Source organism: Grampus griseus (assembly GCF_964374135.1).
Source record: "Grampus griseus genome assembly, chromosome: 16".
NCBI lineage: Eukaryota > Metazoa > Chordata > Mammalia > Artiodactyla > Delphinidae > Grampus > Grampus griseus.
The window spans coordinates 54,100,071-54,120,214 of NC_139010.1; the positions used below are offsets into that span (position 1 = coordinate 54,100,071).

At 38.4% G+C, this 20,144-nt stretch overlaps 2 protein-coding genes across 3 annotated transcripts in view; one reads left to right on the forward strand and one right to left on the reverse strand.

The window, feature by feature from the left end:
• PLCE1 (phospholipase C epsilon 1) overlaps positions 1-12,102 on the forward strand; it is a 275,357-nt gene extending 263,255 nt beyond the window's left edge. Inside the window, exons 29-32 of the mRNA XM_082673434.1 lie at positions 2,928-3,086; positions 4,551-4,769; positions 5,103-5,315; positions 7,878-12,102. Of these exons, the coding sequence (XP_082529560.1) occupies positions 2,928-3,086; positions 4,551-4,769; positions 5,103-5,291 (567 nt within the window). The 3' untranslated portion in view covers positions 5,292-5,315; positions 7,878-12,102. The remainder of the gene's footprint in view (positions 1-2,927; positions 3,087-4,550; positions 4,770-5,102; positions 5,316-7,877) is intronic.
• NOC3L (NOC3 like DNA replication regulator) overlaps positions 1-20,144 on the reverse strand; it is a 45,009-nt gene that overhangs the window by 3,184 nt on the left and 21,681 nt on the right. The window contains exons 14-21 of one of the 2 annotated variants that reach the window (XM_082673436.1): positions 19,507-19,579; positions 19,356-19,419; positions 19,202-19,273; positions 18,657-18,838; positions 17,521-17,649; positions 16,738-16,835; positions 13,731-13,815; positions 13,277-13,401 (exon numbers count right to left, since the gene is read on the reverse strand). In XM_082673436.1, coding sequence (XP_082529562.1) covers positions 13,277-13,401; positions 13,731-13,815; positions 16,738-16,835; positions 17,521-17,649; positions 18,657-18,838; positions 19,202-19,273; positions 19,356-19,419; positions 19,507-19,579 — 828 coding nt within the window. Of the gene's footprint in view, positions 1-13,190; positions 13,402-13,730; positions 13,816-16,737; positions 16,836-17,520; positions 17,650-18,656; positions 18,839-19,201; positions 19,274-19,355; positions 19,420-19,506; positions 19,580-20,144 lie in introns of those variants that run through there. The other variant, XM_082673435.1, reaches the window with a different exon arrangement.

The following is a 20,144-nucleotide window of genomic DNA, read 5'->3' on the forward strand; positions in this document are numbered from 1 at the left end:
CCGTGAGCCATGGCTGCTGAGCCTGCGTGTCCGGAGCCTGTGCTCCACGATGGGAGAGGCCACAGCAGTGAGAGGCCTGCGTACCGCCAAAAAAAAAAAAAAAAAAAAAAATGTATATGACAGCAGGCAATAGAGACATCGGGAACGAATGTTTAATAAAGGCTGGTGGAACAGAAGCATTTTGAAAAAAGGAGGAGAAATTAGAGGGGAAGCATTTTCTGATGAATACAGTACAGCAAGTTCTCCTTTATATGCCTTTGTTGGGAGAAGAGTTTCGAAATGACTGAAGTACATCTCAAAAGATAACATCATATTTCATGTATCTAGGCTTACCGGCTGCACAGCAACACACAGTACAAATTTACTGATTGACGAAATGAATTCAGCGTGCATTGAATGCAAGCAGACACTGGCATAGCTGATAGATTTGGGCTATAAGTATTTCCATTTAGTTACTTTGTGGAACTAGTAACATAAGCAGTTTGCCCATGAAGCTGCAGTCTGTTACCTCTGGTCTTACCTGCCTGCCTTGTATGATTTTCTTGTCTTCTGGGCTCTCAAGCTGTTAGGTATCTTCCTATGGTCAATATGCTGTCCTCTGACACCTGCTGGATTTGAAGTCAGACAAACCTGTCTCTGACACAAATTAGATGGATGACCTTCAATGGCTCATCTGAATTCTGTAAACCTCTATGCCCTAATTTGTAAAATCTATGAGAGGAACTACCCTGCTTGACTCAAAAAGATTATCATGAGACTCATGCCAAACATGTAGACAATATGTAGAGAAATGCTTAGTAGACTGTAAAGGAATATGCAAATGAAGGTTATTGTTATGGTCATAATCTGTGGCTTCTAATGTGGCTGAAAACGGCTTAAACATTAATAAGCTCTGAGTAAAGCTCTAAGGAGTGCTCTTAGAAGTAATTCCCAGTGCATGGTCATTGGGATATTTTATGTGGCAACTTAGAACTTTTTTGTTTTTTGTCTTGCTTACTTACATCCTAGCTTTCAGAACCCTGAGATTATAAATTATGTCATGTGAATTAGCACCCAACCCCACTCCCCGATTGGTTAAATATATTATAATCAATGCAATGACATATTATGCAAAATCTTTAGGAACTGACATGAAATGATGATCACAGTCTTTTTTATTTTAATAATCTTATTTATTCTCTCGTTTCTTTCTTTTTTATTTATTTATTTATTTATGGCTATGTTAGGTCTTCGTTTCTGTGCGAGGGCTTTCTCTAGTTGCAGCAAGTGGGGGCCACTCTTCATCGCGGTGCGCGGGCCTCTCACTATCGCGGTCTCTCTTGTTGGCAGAGCACAGGCTCCAGATGCGCAGGCTCAGTAATTGTGGCTCACGGGCCCAGTTGCTCCGTGGCATGTGGGATCTTCCCAGACCAGGGCTCAAACCCGTGTCTCCTGCATTGGCAGGCAGATTCTCAACCACTGCGGCACCAGGGAAGCCCTCACAGTCTTTTAAGTGGAGAGAAAAAAGGAGTTGTAGAATAACATAGGTACTAGAGTACAGTCTCATTTTATGTAATAAAAATAGACAATGGCTCTCTCCCCTTCACGCATAATATGATGAATGGGGTCAAAACAGTTCAGTTGTGTAAATTCTAGGGACCACGACTGCAAGCTTAATGAAATGATTGGGGCGAGGCTGTGTGCCTGGTTGGTGAGAAGCCCCAGGAGCCAGTCCTTTCTGGTCCTGGCTACAGTTTGGCGCCACCTGGTGACAGTTGTCCATTTTGACTTTAAAATCAGTGGGGACTATTCTAGGTCCTGGGGCTGGCTGGACTTTCCAGGACAATGACAGTGATTCTTGGAGTCTTCTGGTTAGGTAGCACCATTTCTGTGGCCTGATCTGAGATTAAGCTAGAATGCTGAGGACTGGAGGGCCTTCCTGCCACATCCTCAGTTCCTGAGATGGGGTTCCCTATTGCTCACTTGCCTTGCCTCCCCCTTGCAGAAGACAGCTTTACATAACCTCATTTGACAGGGGCCATTTGACGATCACATTATATCTAAATTCACATAATTCCAGGGTTTCTTTGTATATATTTATTCACATATACAAAAATACATTTGTATATCCATAGCAGATGGTTAAAAGGATATGCAACCTAATAACAGTGGGTTTTTTTGTGGAGAATGAGATGGGAGAGGTGGAAGAGAAAAAGAAAAAAGGTAGAAATGGGAAGTTTGCCTTTTTATTGATATATTTCCTTACCGCTTGAAAATTTTTTAAAAGATACATATGTCTATAGATATATCTGTGTATGTAATATATAATTATATATGTAAAATTCACTGAAAGCCAGCCCACCAAAAGCCATCTAACCTGATGACCAATTCTCATAATTATTGAGAATTTTGTCGATATTCCTTTCGATGTGACTTACTTCCAGTCATTGTTTTAGCCTTTCCACTGTGGGTTTTGTTCATCCAGCCTGCCTGAATGCCGATTTTGCATGTTTCACGTTTCAGATGTCTAGCATTTCTTAAGTGCTCAAGGTCTGTGGGGGAATGGGTAGATTTCTCTTAAATGCATTTATTGTGTTCTTATTTGGCTTTTAGTAATTGACAAAATGGCATATTGTCTTTTTACAAATTTATCTCTAGCTGATTTGGACTCAAAATCCACAGCTCATAGGAGCAGATCTACTGGCTTGTTCTGGACCAAACCTTATCAGCGTGTCAACATCAGCAGAAACTTACAGTACTTTCCTCCTCTAAGAAGAGATGTAAATCCTTTTAGAATAGTTTATGAAATAGTAACTAGCGTATGGAATATAAAGCTAAGAAGTTGCTTCCACGTTACCAAGATCCATGTCAAATTTTTGCTAGGCTTTTCTTTCCTTATTCTACACCATCTTACCATCCACTCAGACTTTTCTTCTTTTTTAACACAGAACCTGGAAGAGAAGAGCATCGTTCAAGATGACAAGGAGATGATCCTGAGCTCAGAGGAGGAGAGTTTCTTTGTCCAAGTGCACGACGTTTCTCCCGAGCAGCCGCGGACAGTCATCAAGGCGCCCCGCGTCAGCACTGCACAGGACGTCATTCAGCAGGTGAAGGCCTCCCCTTCCTCCCCTCAGTCCTGTCCTCAGTGTGAACTATTGGGACAAATCAGATTTCAGCTCCCTTTGTGAATGAGGTTTTAGAACAAAGGGGACCTGACAAGGGAGAGTGTGCCTCTTAAGGCTGGGAAATACTGATTCCTTCAACGATACTTGCCCAGTATCTACTGTGAGTCAGGCTCTCTCTGAAGCCTCAATAATGGATCTAGAAGGTGGCTCTGCAGAGCGGGAACGTCATCATCCCAGAAAGGCCTAAGCCAATACTTAATGGCCATCTCTCAGGGATCCTTCAGAGGACATGCAGGAGGCCTCCTCTGACCCTCTCCCCTCCTCTGGTCATGCTTCTCTATGTACATGGCTTCAGAGAACTCTGTTTCCTTCTTTTGAAGCCCTGTTATGGTTTGCGTTTATTAAACACTCACTTGAGAAGATAGCATAACAGTTACCAGACTCTAGATCAGATTGCTCCAGGTGCAAATCCCAGCTCTACTTCTTACTAGCTCTGAGAGCTTGGACAAGTTATTGAACCATCTGAGCCTTAGTTACACTGGTGTGCTGGTAAACTGGCTCGCTTCAAAAAAAAAAAAAAAAAGGCGCTGATTTTGTAGCATTTGCCAGTTTCTATCTTGTAAATCCTCCCACCACATCTGATTCCAGTGGACTCCAGCACAACACCATGTGCTAAGCTACCATGCAGATAACATGGAGATAGTACATTAGCACTTTCCTTATAGAGTTATTGTGAAGACTAAGTAAATACATGTAAAGCACATTCGCCTATTACAACACCTAGCACATGGCAAACACTACTTAAGTGCTATTTGCTATTCTTATTGCATGATAGTTTGGTTAATATTAGCCTCTTTAATAGACCTTGAACTCCCCAAACTACATACAGTATCTGGGACATAGTAAGCGCTCACTAAACATGTGATGAGTGAATAAACGCATAAATGAAAGATAATCTTGTACTAAATGAGAAGTGAGACCAGGTAAGTTCTAACATCTAAGACTCTAAGATGAAGAGGGAGCCTCGTGGAACAAAGAGGCTCCCGAGGGTCAAGATTCTGTCCCTCACTGTCTGCATGACCTTCCATCTCTACCAGCTTTGGTGGATGCAGAAAATCCAGTTCAAGTCCTTTTTCTGTTACTTACTAGCTGTGCATCCACTGGAATCTGCCTGACCTCTGTATGCTTAAACTTCCTTGTCTGAAAAACGGGCAGAGTAACACCTAAATCATGGACGGTTGTGAAGCTAAATGAGGCAATGTGGGAAAGTTCCTATAAGCTAGCTACAACTACGACAATGTATAATGAGAAGTGGGATGACATGATCTGAAAGACCCCCTCCATCTCTTAAAGTCTGGTATTTTCCCACCTCAAAGTCTCATCTACAGTGAAGCAGGTGTTGGAGATAGTGTGTCTTTATTCAGTTGATCATAACTTGTCTTTCAGACCTTATGCAAAGCCAAATATTCCTATAGCATCTTGAGCAACCCGAACCCGGGTGATTATGTGCTTTTGGAAGAGGTGGTGAAAGACACTGCCAACAGGAAGTCTTCTACCCCAAAGTCCTCCCAGCGTGTCCTTTTGGATCAGGAGTGTGTTTTTCAAGCTCAAAGCAGGTGGAAAGGTGCAGGAAAATTCATCCTTAAGCTAAAGGAACAAGTGCAGGTAAAGTGCAAGGTTATTTTTCTCTCTTCACAAATTATTTGATATTCATAACTACAGTGTAATCAAATTCAGGAGCTAGTGAAATCTAGGGGAAAGTTCCCGAGTCAAGGAAATTAGTCGGAAGAATGTTGTTTGGCTGTTTTCACTGTGTGGAAAGAAATGTCTTCCCCTCTGAGCTTCCACAGTCCTGAGAGGGGAGTCCCTCAGCCCTGCTTTCCAAAGCTCTACTTACTAGAAAGGGAACAGGAAAGGAAGGGCTTTTTCTGATAGTGTCATGTGATTGGGGACCCTGGCTTTAACCTAATACCAATGGAAGATTCTCGTTTTCCACAGGCATCCCGAGAAGACAAAAGAAAAGGCATCTCTTTTGCAAGCGAACTCAAGAAGCTCACCAAGTCGACTAAACAGCCCCGAGGACTCACATCACCTTCTCAGGTCTTGGCCTCCGAAAATGTCCAAAACAAGGAGGAGAAACCTGTGGGCGGCTTGTCCTCCAGTGACACGATAGACTATCGACAGTGAGCAAGGGTAGCACGTTTTACCCAGGTATTCTGAGTCATTGCACTGTTCTGAAACGGGGGGGTCAACTTACACTACTTTGTAAGACACAGTCTGTACACTGTCGTTTGTCTTTTCCAAGAGGAGGATGTCCCTGAGGCAGGTAGGAATGGTACCCTGCAGGAAAAGGGCTCTGAAGACACACATCACTTCAGCACTGATAATTTTAGATCTCCTTATTTTGTAGATAACTAAAGGCCCCAAGAGGACAACAAACTTGCCCAAACTACAACAGCCTTATTTCATCAGACACAGAACTGTCTTAATTACTGGTAACTCACATGAACATTCTTGAAGGGCTGCTATGGGCCACTCAGCTTTTATTCCTTTGGATTTCTAGTTTGATGTTCTTCTAATTTAGGTCTGATTTACTCTCAACAACCTCAACTTCTTCTGCCTCAATTAAAAAATGAAAATCTGGCATCCAGGATGTAATGATTAAAAAGAAAGCAAAATGACATAACAGCCTGCGGTAAATCATGCCTTTGGTTGCCAGCTTACTGCTTGGTGCTCACATACAGAGTAAATTTCATTCTATCTTAAAACAATTTATATGGAACCTGAATTTAAAAAAAGAAAAAGCATGTGAGGAAACCAAACATAGATTTCTTCTTTTCACTTAGTTTCTTAACGAACCCAAGGGATTATTAACGCCCACCTTTCACCTGTTCCATCACAGTTCTAAGATTTAAAATTCTCAAGAGACCACCTGCGCAGTGAAGGCATTGTTGCTTATACTACAGAGCTGCAGCATCTGTCTTCATCACAATCAGATATTTGTAGAAGCTCATAATTAAAGAATTTATTAGTATCTCTTGACAGGGCCAAATTTGACTTGTAACAGCCCCAAAGAAGGCTGATACATTGAGCCAATGTTTAAGGAGCAGCTCCTAAAACAACTGGTGCCCTGTATACACTTACAAAGAAAGCTCTTTCAAAACAGACGAGGCCAAATACCGGAAACTGCCTCCTCCAGAACTTCTGCACATCCCATTATCTTGGGTCAGGGCTTTTTAGGTTCTGTAAACAAAGACTCATCAGGAAGAAATCTCGGCTCTACGGCAGCAATCCACATCACACAGCACCAGATGATAGTGAATATGCAGAGAATAGCGAGGCCCCGGGTGTCCCAGACTCTGAGAAGGCTCAGCACCCATTTTCTGTTGCGGTACCTCTGGTATCCCATTTTTAAAGTTCAGACTCACTTCCTTTCCTGCCACAGTGTCACCGAGACAGGCAGTGTCTCCGAAAGCCCAGTGAGCTTTAGGACTAAGTACCATGCTAAGCCTCTCCAACTTTTGGAAAGTGACAGTGGTAGTGGGTGTGTGAGCACACAATAAAGACAGTGATCAAAATTTCAAATATTGTTTTCCATATCAAGAACCTAGCATCAAATAAATCACAGGTGTGATGTTATGCACACCTCTCTATTATAACCTCCGTAATGACAGAGTGAAATTACACTCTGCACATAAAGAGCCCTCAGTGTGCCAGAAGATTAATAAGTACGTAAGAATACAACTCCACTAGAAATTTGACTTTAAAATAAAGTGCCTGCTATAATGAGCATTACTAGTTGCTTATATTTTAGGAGCGTAGGGAGGGTGGTGGTGATTGAGAGATTGCCTTTGGACTCAATTTTCCTATAGTAAGCAGATATTCAGAATCAGTCAATTGACCTCACATCTTTCACTAAACTTGGGGAAGCTCTTTAAAAATAGCCATTGAGGGACTTCCCTGGTGGTCCAGTGGCTAAGACTCTGCACTCCCAATGCAGGGGGCCCAGGTTCGATACCTGGTCAGGGAACTAGATGCCGCATGCCACAACTAAGAAATGAATGCCACAACTAAAAGATCCCACATACTGCAACTGAAGATCCTGCACACGGCAACAAAGATCCCTGTGCTGCAACTAAGACCCAGCGCAGACAAATAAATAAATAGATAAATAAATATTTTTAATTAAAAAATAAAATAAAAATAGCCATTGATATAATAGTAATAGCCATTGGTGCATCTATGGGAATATAGATCCCATGTTATTAATTTTACAAATGGTGTTTCGAAGAAAGCATTTGTGAAAAAAGAAGGGCCTTTCTGTATATGCTCGTAAGAAAAAAAGTTTAACATTTTTATTGCTTTCTGAGTGATATATTTCATGTTATTTGTTCTGAAATATTCACCTCTAAAGTTTCAAGTTACCTCCTAATAATAATCTAAGAATTTCTAAACAAATAATTAACTTACTCAACTAGTTGACAGACGTCCACCTTTTTTTTTTTTTTTAAAGCTGAACAGTTTAATTATGGTTTTAAAAAAAAAATCTTTCTAAAGAATGTGATGTTCCAGGGCAGAAACAGCCTAATGTTCCACCTCCCAGGAACATCATGTTCTACCACTGTGAGTTTACAGGAAATAGTCTCTCCCCCAGACCCAGTCACCAGAGCTTGGGTTTCTGTTGGTTGAACAACCGTAAACCTTGCTACACTATGGACATTTCTGCTCCTTCACTTTAAAGAGACTAACAAGCCTATGTATACAATTTTACAGGTGAAGATCTTTGGGCAAGAAGTTATAAAGTCAAGAATGAACATGATGGAAACAAATATAACTTCCTTATTTTCATTAGACTTAAACTGGAAATTGATGATTTCTGAACTTGCGATATGAGGTCCACACTGAGGTTAAGCAAAATGGCACAGGGCTGGCTACCAACCAGTTTCCTGATGAAGCAAAGAAGCCCAGCAGACTGCCACTTTACATGTGTCAACAGTTGGAAAAACCATTGCTAACCTTGTAATAATTGACTTAGAACAAGGGTCAACAAACTTTGTAAAGGGCTAGACAGCAAATATTTTAGGCCTTATGGGCCATATGGTCTCCACTGCAATGACTCAACTCAGCTGTAGTGCAAAAGCAGCCATAGACAATACACACGTGAATGAATGTGGCTGTGATCCAAGAAAACTATATAAAGACACTGAAATTGTAATTTCATACAATTTTCTCATGTAATAAATATTCCTCTTGATTTTTTAAAATCATTTAAAAATGTAAAAACTATTCTTAGTTCAAGAGCCATACGAAACCAGGTGGCAGGCTGGATTTGGCCCAAGGGCCATAGTTTGCTGACCTGACTTAGAAAACTGGGAACAAGATGCAGCGGTATGAAAACAAGCAGGCTAGTTTAGTCATACATTTTATGGCTGAGAATTGGAAGATTCTGGGCATTGCAAGTGTAAATATGTCCTATAAGATTCATTAAAAATTAATTCAATTTAGTTTCTATATTGTGTACCATTGTGAATTCTGTAGTATTTCTTTTTAGCTACAGAATGATGTTGGGGTTTTTTACGTTCATTGCTTATATATTCACAGACTTTTGGTTTCCATAAAATGAAGTTAGAATAACATATATCTACTGAGTTGTGACATCTTAACAAGAAACTTAACCATGTTTTTAAAGCAAAAGTAGATTGTTTGTGTTTATTTATTTTACTAGGTCTGTACTGACATTGTACCTATATATTTATTATACACAGCTTTCTTGATACTGCTTGCAGATTAGAAGCGTTAGTGGTTCTATCTCACTATTTGAAGACAAATCTCCTAAAAAGAAAATGTATGCTCTGGATATCTGAAACAGGCCAGAATTGCATGTAACTTGCCATTTAATGTAAATTATTTTAAAAACCTTGCTGTATAAAACTATCATGTACGTGTAAAGGATTCTTCTTATTCTTGGCATGAAGCAAATTATGATTTTTAAAATGAAAGGTGTTCCTCTAAGTAAAATCCAAATTTTATCTTTCTATTGACATTAAAATTTAAGATGTTTTTCTTCAAATTATAAAACACACTAAAAATCCTAACCTTTGCTTTGAGAAGTTTTTCACCATAAAAAATGAATAAAACAATCCCCAAGTTCTTTGCATACGCTAACAGAAGTGTTAAAAACACACGGCCCAGCTTTCATGTTACTGGAAGTTCTGACTGAGTCAAAGCTTTAATGCTAGAAGAGCCACATTTGCTTGTCAACAGAATTCAGGCTATTCCAGTTCGATGTCATTTGTACAGTGCTACAGGTTTCTTTCTAAATCAAATAATCAGTCTACAACAAATGTACAATGCTGCCTCATTTTTTAAAATATTCCAGAAACCGTAATCAAGTTTCTCTAAACTAAGAGGCATTTTTTCCTCTGGTTGGGCTTACTGTGTCATAAAAATTGGGTTACTGGTCTAACTGGCAAGAGTCAAGATGAAAACTGTGCAGAGTAGCGAGATGGAAAGCAAGACCGGTCTCACTAGGTTTATCACTTGGCCTTCACTCTAAGCCCTGCAGCGCCCCACCCCATGGCCCTTAGCACAAAGTCTGAAACTTACCTTGAGACTGCAAGGGAGACTAGGTTTTAGCAAGTGAGTGAACCCAACCTCCGGCCTATGTTGCAACCCAACTTGATGGTTCATTCTGAGGTGAAAGGACACACTCTGCTGTATTTGAGTCTTGGGGACTTTAGGGGGGACTACTCTACTATTACAGCTAACCAGCACAGCCTGGTGTTAGCCAAAAGGAGGAAATTTTGATTTAGATCGTCTCTGAATTATACAGTTATATTACTATAGCAAATGAAAGAAATTATCCCATTTAGAATGCATCTAAAATAGTCACCCACACTATACCCATTACTACTTCATACTTTCCATACCATTAAAAATTTGGGTAGCAAACCTTCATCAGTAAAGTCGATGTGGAAAAGAATCTAAATAATACAAGCTGGCTGAAACCCCCACCAAGTGGGAGAAATGAAGGGTATGGTGCCCACAAGCACGCAAACCCCAGACCGGTTGGAACCAGAAGGTTGATGATGCTGACTCCCACTTACGTCACCATCAACCAATCAGAATGTCCATGAGCTAATGGCGCCCTCTTTGAACCATTACTATAAAACTCCTCACTACCCGCTCCAGGTCGGGACACACAGTTTTGAGGGCATTAACCCCCTGTGGTCCCCTTTGCCTGGCAAAGCAAGAAGCTGTTCTTTTCTACTTCACTCAATAAACAAACAAACAAATATGCAAACTGTATTTACTACAAGATTTTGAAAAAAAGTATTTTTAAATGCTTCACTAAAAACAGAAAGGAGCATGAATTCTGTTAGGTGGCGCCACGTTTAAGATTATGATAGCTGGCAAGAAAAGATTAGAACAAGAATCCAATGTGATGTGTGATGCTGGAAAAAACATTAACTTCCTCTCAGTCACCTCCTCTGTAACTGTTTGTTTCGCAAACTAACGTGAGATTATATAAGGGTGTGAAGGAGTTGAGAATAAGTTTGAGGATAAATCTGCAGGAAGTAACATTATTTGTGCAGAAAGTGCCTTCTTAAAGGAACGTCTCTTTTCGTGTCATCCTTACCAAGTAAAAGTTATTTGTAAATTCTCTAGCTGGGGAGAAATATGGAGTCTCGACTCAACAAAAGTGAGTCAAAAGTCAAATTTACTTTCACACAAAGGTCTCCCATCGTGATGCCTCTGGAGACACTGGAGGCTCACTAATGAAAGCGGGCCTCCCCTATGGCTCCGTATGTGCTTTTTTTTTAAACACATCTTCCCCTTCCTCTGTTCTCTCCCTTTCTAGTACCTCTGTAGACCTCTCCTCTTCTGCCAGAAACCCGAAGGCCTTGCTTAATTCTGAAAAGTAATCAGAGCTTGCGTACTGGCCTGGTAAAACTGAATTAACTAAACCACAAAGCTCCACAACTCTGCTCCCATGCCAGTAAGGAGGATTTTCCTGGCTGGTGTCTGATCTTGAACTTGGCATAGTGAGAGGCAGCCTACACGGAAAGAGCTCTCTAGCGGGCTGCCTCAAACACTTTTAGTTGCTTCTCTTAAATCAGCAGCAAGGCAAGAAGAGGAGAATACCTGGACCCTCCAAAAAGTTGTTAGAAAAGGAGACTGCCTCTTACACAAAGCCCAAACTTGGGTCAACATGATACAGTACATTGTTAACAATTTATATGTTCTCTGCCATTTCTTCCTATCAACTTCCTAAATGCAGTCCTTGCATGATGGCTAAGGGTTCTGACAGGAATACCTGAGTGTTTTTGAAATACTGAATCTCCATGATTACCAAGCTGTTCGTACACATCTCTTAGATACAAAACATACTATGCTCAAGTCTGCCATCCAGCAGGCCTCTGAAACCTTCCCTATTTCAGATGATACAGTTCTCTGAACTTTGAAACAACTCACTCTGACACTGAATTGGGTAATGTTGTGTTCACAAAAATGTGTGAATGCTCTGACTCAACATGCAAGGGCATGGAAGACTGAGGCTACGTCTTATGCCTGTTATTACCCGACTTCACTTTTAAGTGCGTAGCACAGTGCTAAGCACATAGTAGGTGCTCAATATTTATCTAGTTAAAAAAACAGACATCGAGGCTGTAGTTTATTATAGCCTCAGGGTGTATGTTATTATTAATGACTATAATATTTAGTTCTGAAAATGAAACTCATCAGTACAAGGCTACAGAAGTTAGTGCACAAATGTTTCATCCTCAAATTCATATAGGATATTCAAATACAAGATGTATAATTTTATGGTCCCACTGTGATTCGCTTATGTGTAACAAGGTTAAAAGCATAATACAAGTGTGAAATAGTTGATGAATTTTTATTTTAAAATTGATTTTTCATTTAAACTATAGTTTTTGCTGCCAACGTGAAATATAAATGTATTTGTATATGTTTGGAAAATAAATGATTTGTGACATGTACTGGTCACTTGTGCTCCAACGGCAAAAGACCCCTTGGTCATCTAAACAAATATTCATAACATTCCTGAACTTTAATATCTAAAAAGTGCATTAAAAGCAAGTATTTATATAATGAACCACACATTTCTCACCATTAAATAATCAAGCCTAAAAAAATTGATCTTAAAAACACTTTTTAAAACCACATATAATATGCTAAAAGATTAACATGCGTCATTAAGCTGATATTCCCCACTCTGCTGGAATGATAAAGGAACGTTCTATTTTCATTTACTTCATGAGAAAAAAAAGAACTTTAAGCACTACCCTAGGCCAAAATATTTGGCTTCTACAGCTTTGAAGAAATAGATCTACTTAGTTGGACTGCTGTGCATTTTTTAAAATGCTCACTAGAAAGCAGAAAAATGCAGCTGTTTTATTCAGCTATTCACAGTAGAGGATATTTATAACCTGGTCATTAAAACACTTATTTCATAAGCCATTCCTAGAATATGGCAATAGCTGTCACATAAAATACTGCTTTTTAATTATATTCATAAGAATAGGCATTTCATCTGTTAAAAAAAAAAATGAAGGGAGAAAAAAAAAGAAAGCCCCTCGCTGGGTACCCTTTATCCTTAAAACAGAATGGTAAAGAAAGTCTCAGACTTGGTTTTTTCCACCATCACCCTCCAGAGCATGTCAGAAAATGCGACGAACTTCAAAGAGACTAGAATCACACTCAAACTTTCTTTGAAAGTAGCCATGATGAGCATTCTTTTTCACAAATGCCAAATTAGGTTACTTCTTGAAGCATATCGTCCAGTAAGAGCCAAAGAACCTGGTATCCAATTGCAAGCTATTTTTTCTTTTCTCAGAAATTTTCATAAAAATATATACACTCAAATTTAGAATGTTTCTCACTTCCATCATGGTGGTACAATTAAAAAAACACTTATTTCGTTATTAAAAAGTATTTGGTTATAAAGAGTAACTGAATGGTAGAAAGCAATCTCATGGTCTTGATTTTCCTGTGCATATTTTCAGAATTGGGGCAGAACCCTGTGCCACACAAAGGATAATTCTTCCTCCTCAAGAGAAGGTCCTAAATTAACAATATATCTTTATGTGCATCTGCACAAACACACAAATATACAACAAAAGTCCCCTGACTTTTCATTTTTCTATTACCGTACTGATGTTTCCAAATATTTGGTGAAATCCAGAGGCGACTGAGTAGCAACTTCACTACAATGTCTTTTGATTAGTTGACTTATCTCTTCACTTAAAAATGAATCCCCTTGTAAAACTTTATCCTGAAAAAATATTAAAAGTATGAGTTAAAAGTTTGCTTATGCCATAAGCAAAAGCCAAGCCGTGAGCAAAGTTAAAAATGGCAACAGCTGACACCAAACTAACACATGAAAAATAACGACAGGTGCTGGGTCAGGTCTTGGACATATCAGCCATATCCTGCATTGAATGAAACAGTCTCCTGACTGTCTCTACAGAATTCCAACCCCAGAAATCTATCCTACCATCAACTCCTAGCACGGAACAAGCAAGTTGAAATCAGGTATTAAGAGACATATTAATTTAGTTTTTATTTCATCCTTTAAAAAAAATAATGAAAAGTGTCACATACCTTCCTTTTGGAATTTGAAGATTCAACAGGAGGATTGAATGTCATTGCTGCCATGCTATAAGCCTCAAAAAGTTCTGCAGGAGATCTATAATCACAAATATAAGAAAAGTAAAGACACCACCATATCTGTGTAACTTGAAAATAGATTGTACCCACAGAATTAGACTGTACACAGAGAAAACAATTAGATTGTACTCATTATTCTAAACCTAGATATAACATAATCCTGCTTTCATTTTTGTTTCTTTTTTCTCATTAAAATCTTCTTTGTCCCAGTTTTATTTTCTTGCAGTTTTATTCAGATATAATTGACATACAGCACTGTGTAAGTTTAAGGTGTACAGCATGATCTGACTTGCATACATCATGAAATGAATTACCACAATAAGTTTAGTGAACCTCCATCATCTCACATAGATACAAAATTAGTGAAATAGAAAAAAAATTTTTCCTTCTGATGAGAACTCAAGATTTATTCACTTAACTGTCATATATAACATACAATAGTTTAATTATATTTATCATGTTGTACATTACATCCCTAGTACTTATTTATCCTATAATTGGAAGTTTGTACTTTTTGACTGCCTTCATCCAATTCCCCCTTCTGGTAGCGACAAACCTGATCTCTTTTTCTATGAGTTTGTTTGTTTTTGAAGTAAAATTGACCTACAACTCTGTTAGTTCCTGTTACACAACATAGTGATGATTTGATATTTCTATACATTTCAAAATGATCACCACGATAAGTCTACTTACCACTTGTCATCATACAAAGATATTGTATAATTATTGACTATATATCCCACACTGTACATTTCATACCTGTGACATTTATTTTGCAACTGGGAGTTTGTACCTCTTAATCTCCCTCACCTATTTCTCTCCTCCTCCTAACCCCCTCCCCTCTGGCACCACCTGTTTGTTCTCTGTATTTATGGCTCTGTTTCTGTTTTGTTTGTTCATTTGTTTTGTTTTTTAGAGTGAAATCATACAGTATTTGTCTTTCTCTGACTTATTTCACTTAGCATAATCCCCTCTAGGTCCATCCATGTTGTTGCAAATGGCAAGTTTTAATTCTTTTTTTCATGGTTGAGTAATATTCCATTGTGTGTATATATACCTCATCTTCTTTATCCATTCATCTATTGGTGGGCATTTAGGTTGCTTCCGTATCTTGGCTATTGTAAATAATGTGGCAATGAACATAAGAATGCATATATCTTTTCTAATTATTGTTTTTGTTTTCTTTGGAAACCAACAAAACACACTTATATAAAATAAATCCTAAATCCCCATGTTATGACATCATTATCCAACTAAATCCACCTCAGAGAGGTCTGGTATACATTTAGAAATATAGGTCTGGACAAAAAGGCTGAGCAAAAAGCCCTCACGCTCAATATGATCAAATCCCAACTCAACCCGTTATGTGAACGATATGCAACTAAGTGTAAGTTAGTCATGAGAGCATAGGCATGGAGTCACCTTCCACGGATTTCAATCAGCTCAACCCTTCAGCTGTTTGCCTGGATTGAAAGCAAGGAGAGGCCAATCAGGACAGAATAAATGTCTATACCCATGCATGTAAATGAATCCTTAATGACCTGAGATTGGTTCATATTCTCCAAAGGAGATTGGCAAGGGATGCAATCAGGCTCACATCCCAAGCTCCACTCCCCAGGGGAAGCCCATCAAGAGTCTCCCTTCTCAAGCCTTTGGGATAATCCATTCAACTTCCTCCAGAAAAGGAAACCTCTGGCATAAATGAGGCAAATGATGAAGATCTCTGACAAAAACATACCGGAAAAGGATTGTGAAGAAGTGACAAAGAATCATTTTCTCCTTTTCCTTTTGAAAAACAAAGCCGGGGTACAGGTGGGAAGTATGAAGGATGAAAGAAGTAAATGGCCATTTTACTATTTAATAAGAGCAAAGGTTACCTCTATCCTACCCAGAAGGAAAAGGGTTTACAGGAAATTACAATATATGTCTCATTTAGAGAGGGATACATCTGACTACTGCCTTGTAAAAATATAGACCTGTTTCGTCAAACCTCTCAGTATTTCAAGAGAAGCTGGAAATGATTTTTGGCGAATTCTTCCAATATTTAAAAGATACCAACCAATTAGATTCTTGTTCAAACTCTGAAGAGGCCAGAAAATCTTGCCTACAGGTCACTTGTCTGTGATCTCTGATTTAAAGAAACCAGTGGGCTTGCAAAGGAGGGGAAAAATCTGCAACAAAATATTAATTCTGAGTGATGGGAATATTACAAGGGTGTCATACCATTTTCTCTTCTTTTCTGTATAACTGAAGTATTTCCTAGTTGACTTTGTGGGGGAAAAAACGATAATTACTACTGTTTCAACTTCTCTGTACGAATTTTTTTCAGATCAAAAAGTTGTGGGAAAAGAAACTTCTTTTAGAAGGACGCTTTTCCCCATTTGGAAGCGTGTAAGGTGAATGCTGGAAGTGCCAGTCCAAACTCTCACAGGTCGGGGGCACTGAACAGAGATGGCTATGAGGGCCAAGGAGAGAAACTGCTCCCTTCTGGGTGGCAGTGTTCAAAGCACTTCTTTTCTCTCCCTCCTCACTTCTCCCTTTCTTGTCCTAGCAGAACCATTTGGATGGGGAAAAAAAAAAGGTTCTGTGGATGGACTCATGGACCTTCACATAAAGCAAATATGGCATCATCTTATTAAATGTTGAACCTAAGTAATGAGCATATGGGGATTCACTATTCTTTCTACTTACCTGTATGTGTGAAACGTTTTATGACCAAAAAAAAAAAAAGGTTAAGTAATTACTCAAAACAAACTAACAAAATCACAGTCAGCAATGTTTTCTCTTTGGAATAATTCAGGAATATGAAGTGGACCAAGTCCAGATAACCAACCAGCACTTTACATTTTGAAATCTATTACTTTGTAAAACAGACTTCTCATAGTCAAAACAGCTATCAACTGAAATTTGCAGTTCTATAATAAGGCAATGCTAATACTACCTTCGGCTCAACTCTGGTTTGAGTGCTTCCGAGCCTTCGGAAGGGGCTCCAGCGATGAGGTGAGCTGCAAATCTTTGCACTATAGGATGGTAATGTCGCTGAAGGGGAAACAGGACAACCATATTTTGCACGGGTCAATATTTTATAAGATACTAGCTATACTTTAATAAACATTAATTTTTTTAAAAAACCACATATGCATATGTACTTCATTACAACCACATACCTACAGAAAAAAAACAGTATCTTTGCTCACAAGATTCCAACACAAATCTGTTTGATGACCAAGTTCACTGAAGTAGCTTAGTCTTGCTTTTAAAGTATGAAAAGAAAAATCAAAAGGCAATTTCTCTTTCAGAGTGAAAAAAGTTAGTTTACAACAGGTTTCCTAAAACATATTTCCACTATAATGCTGCTGCTGTCCGCACTGTAGGATCACACCGTAGGTGAAACCCTCTTGAAACTGGCGGGCCGCAGGCCTCTGGAAGTCCCCCTGAATAAGACCCAATACAAATGTGCCTGATAACATATCTTCTATTCTGAATAGTGTCAGGGAGTGACTTCAAGAAATCTCACCCCACAATACTGAAATCACTTTCTGCTTCCTTAGAAAATGCATCTCAACATCTTAATAGTAAGAGCAAAGTGAAACGTACAGTATTTAGACAGGAATTCTATGAAAGGCAGTCCCAGAACCAAATATGTTAAGTTCTCTGGCAATTATAACTACTTGCGGGAAAAACTGAAAAAGCCCTCACAAAAAGGGGAGGGGGGGGCTCTTACCCTCAGTGCATGCAATTCCCAAAGAGCAGTGTTCTGAGCATTGCAGTACTCAGGTTCATCCAGCTCAGGAAGGAAAACTCCACTACCCTGAGATTCATTGTCAAGCAACAGATCTGTTTTGGGGAAAGTCTGCAAAAATGTCACATAAAAAGAAGGATTAATTAAAGTAATATTATTAATTTTAAGAACGTTATTGGATTCTGTACTTTTACACAATTTGATTTTACAGTTACATAAGAGCTATAAGCACATGCACTTTATACCTAGTTTTAATTTATGCAATTTAAGTTTATTCCACAAGAGAACAAAAGAATATTAGCTTGCTTTGAAAAGAATTAATTTTATCTTGCAAAAGAAAACAGATATTCTTTCATTCAGCAACCCCACTTTTAGGAATCTTTCCTATAGAAATAATTACATCAGATACACTTATAAGAATATTCACTATAGCATCATTTATAATAGCAAAAAAGGAAATATCTTACATCCATCAAAAGAAAAATGTAAAGTGTAAAAGCCAGACTGCCTAAATTTAAATCCCATCTCTGCCACTTACTAGCAGTGTCATTTTAGACAAGTTTCTTAGTCTCTCTGGACCTCAGTTTTCCCCATCTATAAAATGGGAACAATAATAGTAGCTACTTCACAGAGTTGTTATGAAAACTGAGTTAATTTTTGTAAAGCATTGTAACAGTGGAATTCATACAGTAAGAACTATGTATTTGTTAAACCAATAATCATTAAAGAGACCAAGTAGCTGTATTTGTACTGATACAAAATGTGTTCATCACCATTAAGTGTTAAAAAAGAGTTGTAGAACAATACTGTATATCATAATCCCCTCTCCATTAAAAAAGAAAAAAGTTTTGTGTTTAGTGTACACATTTATAAATGAATTTTTTTTAAGTTTTCTGGAAGGACACGCACCAAATCGTAAAAATGGAGAGTGTCAGTAGGGGTGGAGTGCTTTCCTTTTGTAATTTTATGTACTTCTTTTATCACCTTAACTTGTTACAAGTGTGAATTACTTTTATAATTAAAATAATAATGTAAATGGAGGAAAAAAATGTGCATCGAACAAAACACCATTGTTGCACTGTAAGAACTTAGCTCTATTCGTTTGCATCACTACTTACATGCATTAATATTCTGTTAGTTGCTAAAATGCCAATGCTTGAATTTGGAAGCACATGAAGAGCAAGGGTACAAAGGCGCTTGATGAAGGCAAGGGCCCGCTGCTGAGAAACCTGCTTTCTGCGCTTAGTCAGCATGACATCAAGGCACTGGAGGACGATCTCAACACCTTCATTCGTAGCACCTAAAACAGCAGATATACCCTTTGGGGCTGTTCTCATTACTTTTTCATTATGCAACTTCACTGAACTTTGGAAAAATCCAAGAGGAGCCTGTCGCACCTGTCCCACATCATTTCCCTATGGAAACGATGAAGCCGTGCCAGACTGCTCACACAATAATGTGAGTTGCACTGCATCTCCAGTCAATTCCAAAAGTTCTCTCACTCCAAGTCTCACTTAAGGTTAAATACGGATGTGTAGCACTGGCAGGCCAGCATTTTATATACCTGCTCCTATTTCTCAATTTTCATTGACTATAATTCCAGTCACAAAATATTCTTAGAAGATGAAGATTTATTAAAGACACATTATCTAAACATACATACCTGCATGTAACTTGAACAGTGTTTTGTAAAGATGTGTATAGAATTTCATTGGATCAATATTCAGAACATCACCTTTGAAAATGAGAACAAAAATTAGGTATGTTAAAGCCTCCAAAGGCAAAGAAAACAAAACTTAATCAAGAAAGTACCTTACCTTGCCCAGAAAGAACATGAAAAGCAGTCTGGACACAGTGAAGACTTTCTTGATAGCTTAGGTCCTTAAAACGAAGAGGAAAAAAAAAAAGGATATTAAGAATAATTACAATTTATATCTTAAAAAGTAATTCATTAGTAGAGTTACTTACACCAGACTCAATGAGAGAATGTAGAACTACTAATAAATCATCAAAAAACTCCACATTTATAAGGTGAGCAAACCTAGAATCAAACAAAACTTAGTTAAAAGGTAACCTAAAAATAGACATAAAGCAGTTAAAAATTAAACCTGACTTTAAAACCATATTTTCAATATTACTTATTTCAAAATGTTAGCTATGATGGAGATGATGGTGATTATCGATACTTTTCATTAATTCAGACTGGCCTCTTTGCACAATTCATCCACGACTGGACACTATACTCAGCAGGAATATATGAGGCACTAAACAAACTAAATATATTTCAAAAATACTCCTACCCAGAGAAAGAAATTGCTAAGAGCAAACAAGTTCTCTGAGTCAAGTTGACCAGGTGTCCAACAATGTTCTAAGTCACAAAGGAGTCAGCAGTTACAGCTTCTAGGAAAATGGGGCAGGAAGAAGGAAAGGAGGAAAGATTTTGCTATTAATTAGAAAATGGACCCTATGAAAGCTTTAAAAAGAAAAGAAAAAATCTTGGAGCTAGTGTCTAGTTCAGGCTCAGCAATTAATTACCTATATAATCCTAGTTAAGAGCTGACTGCCCTGGCCTTCTATTTTGAAAAATAACTGAGATCATTCAATAG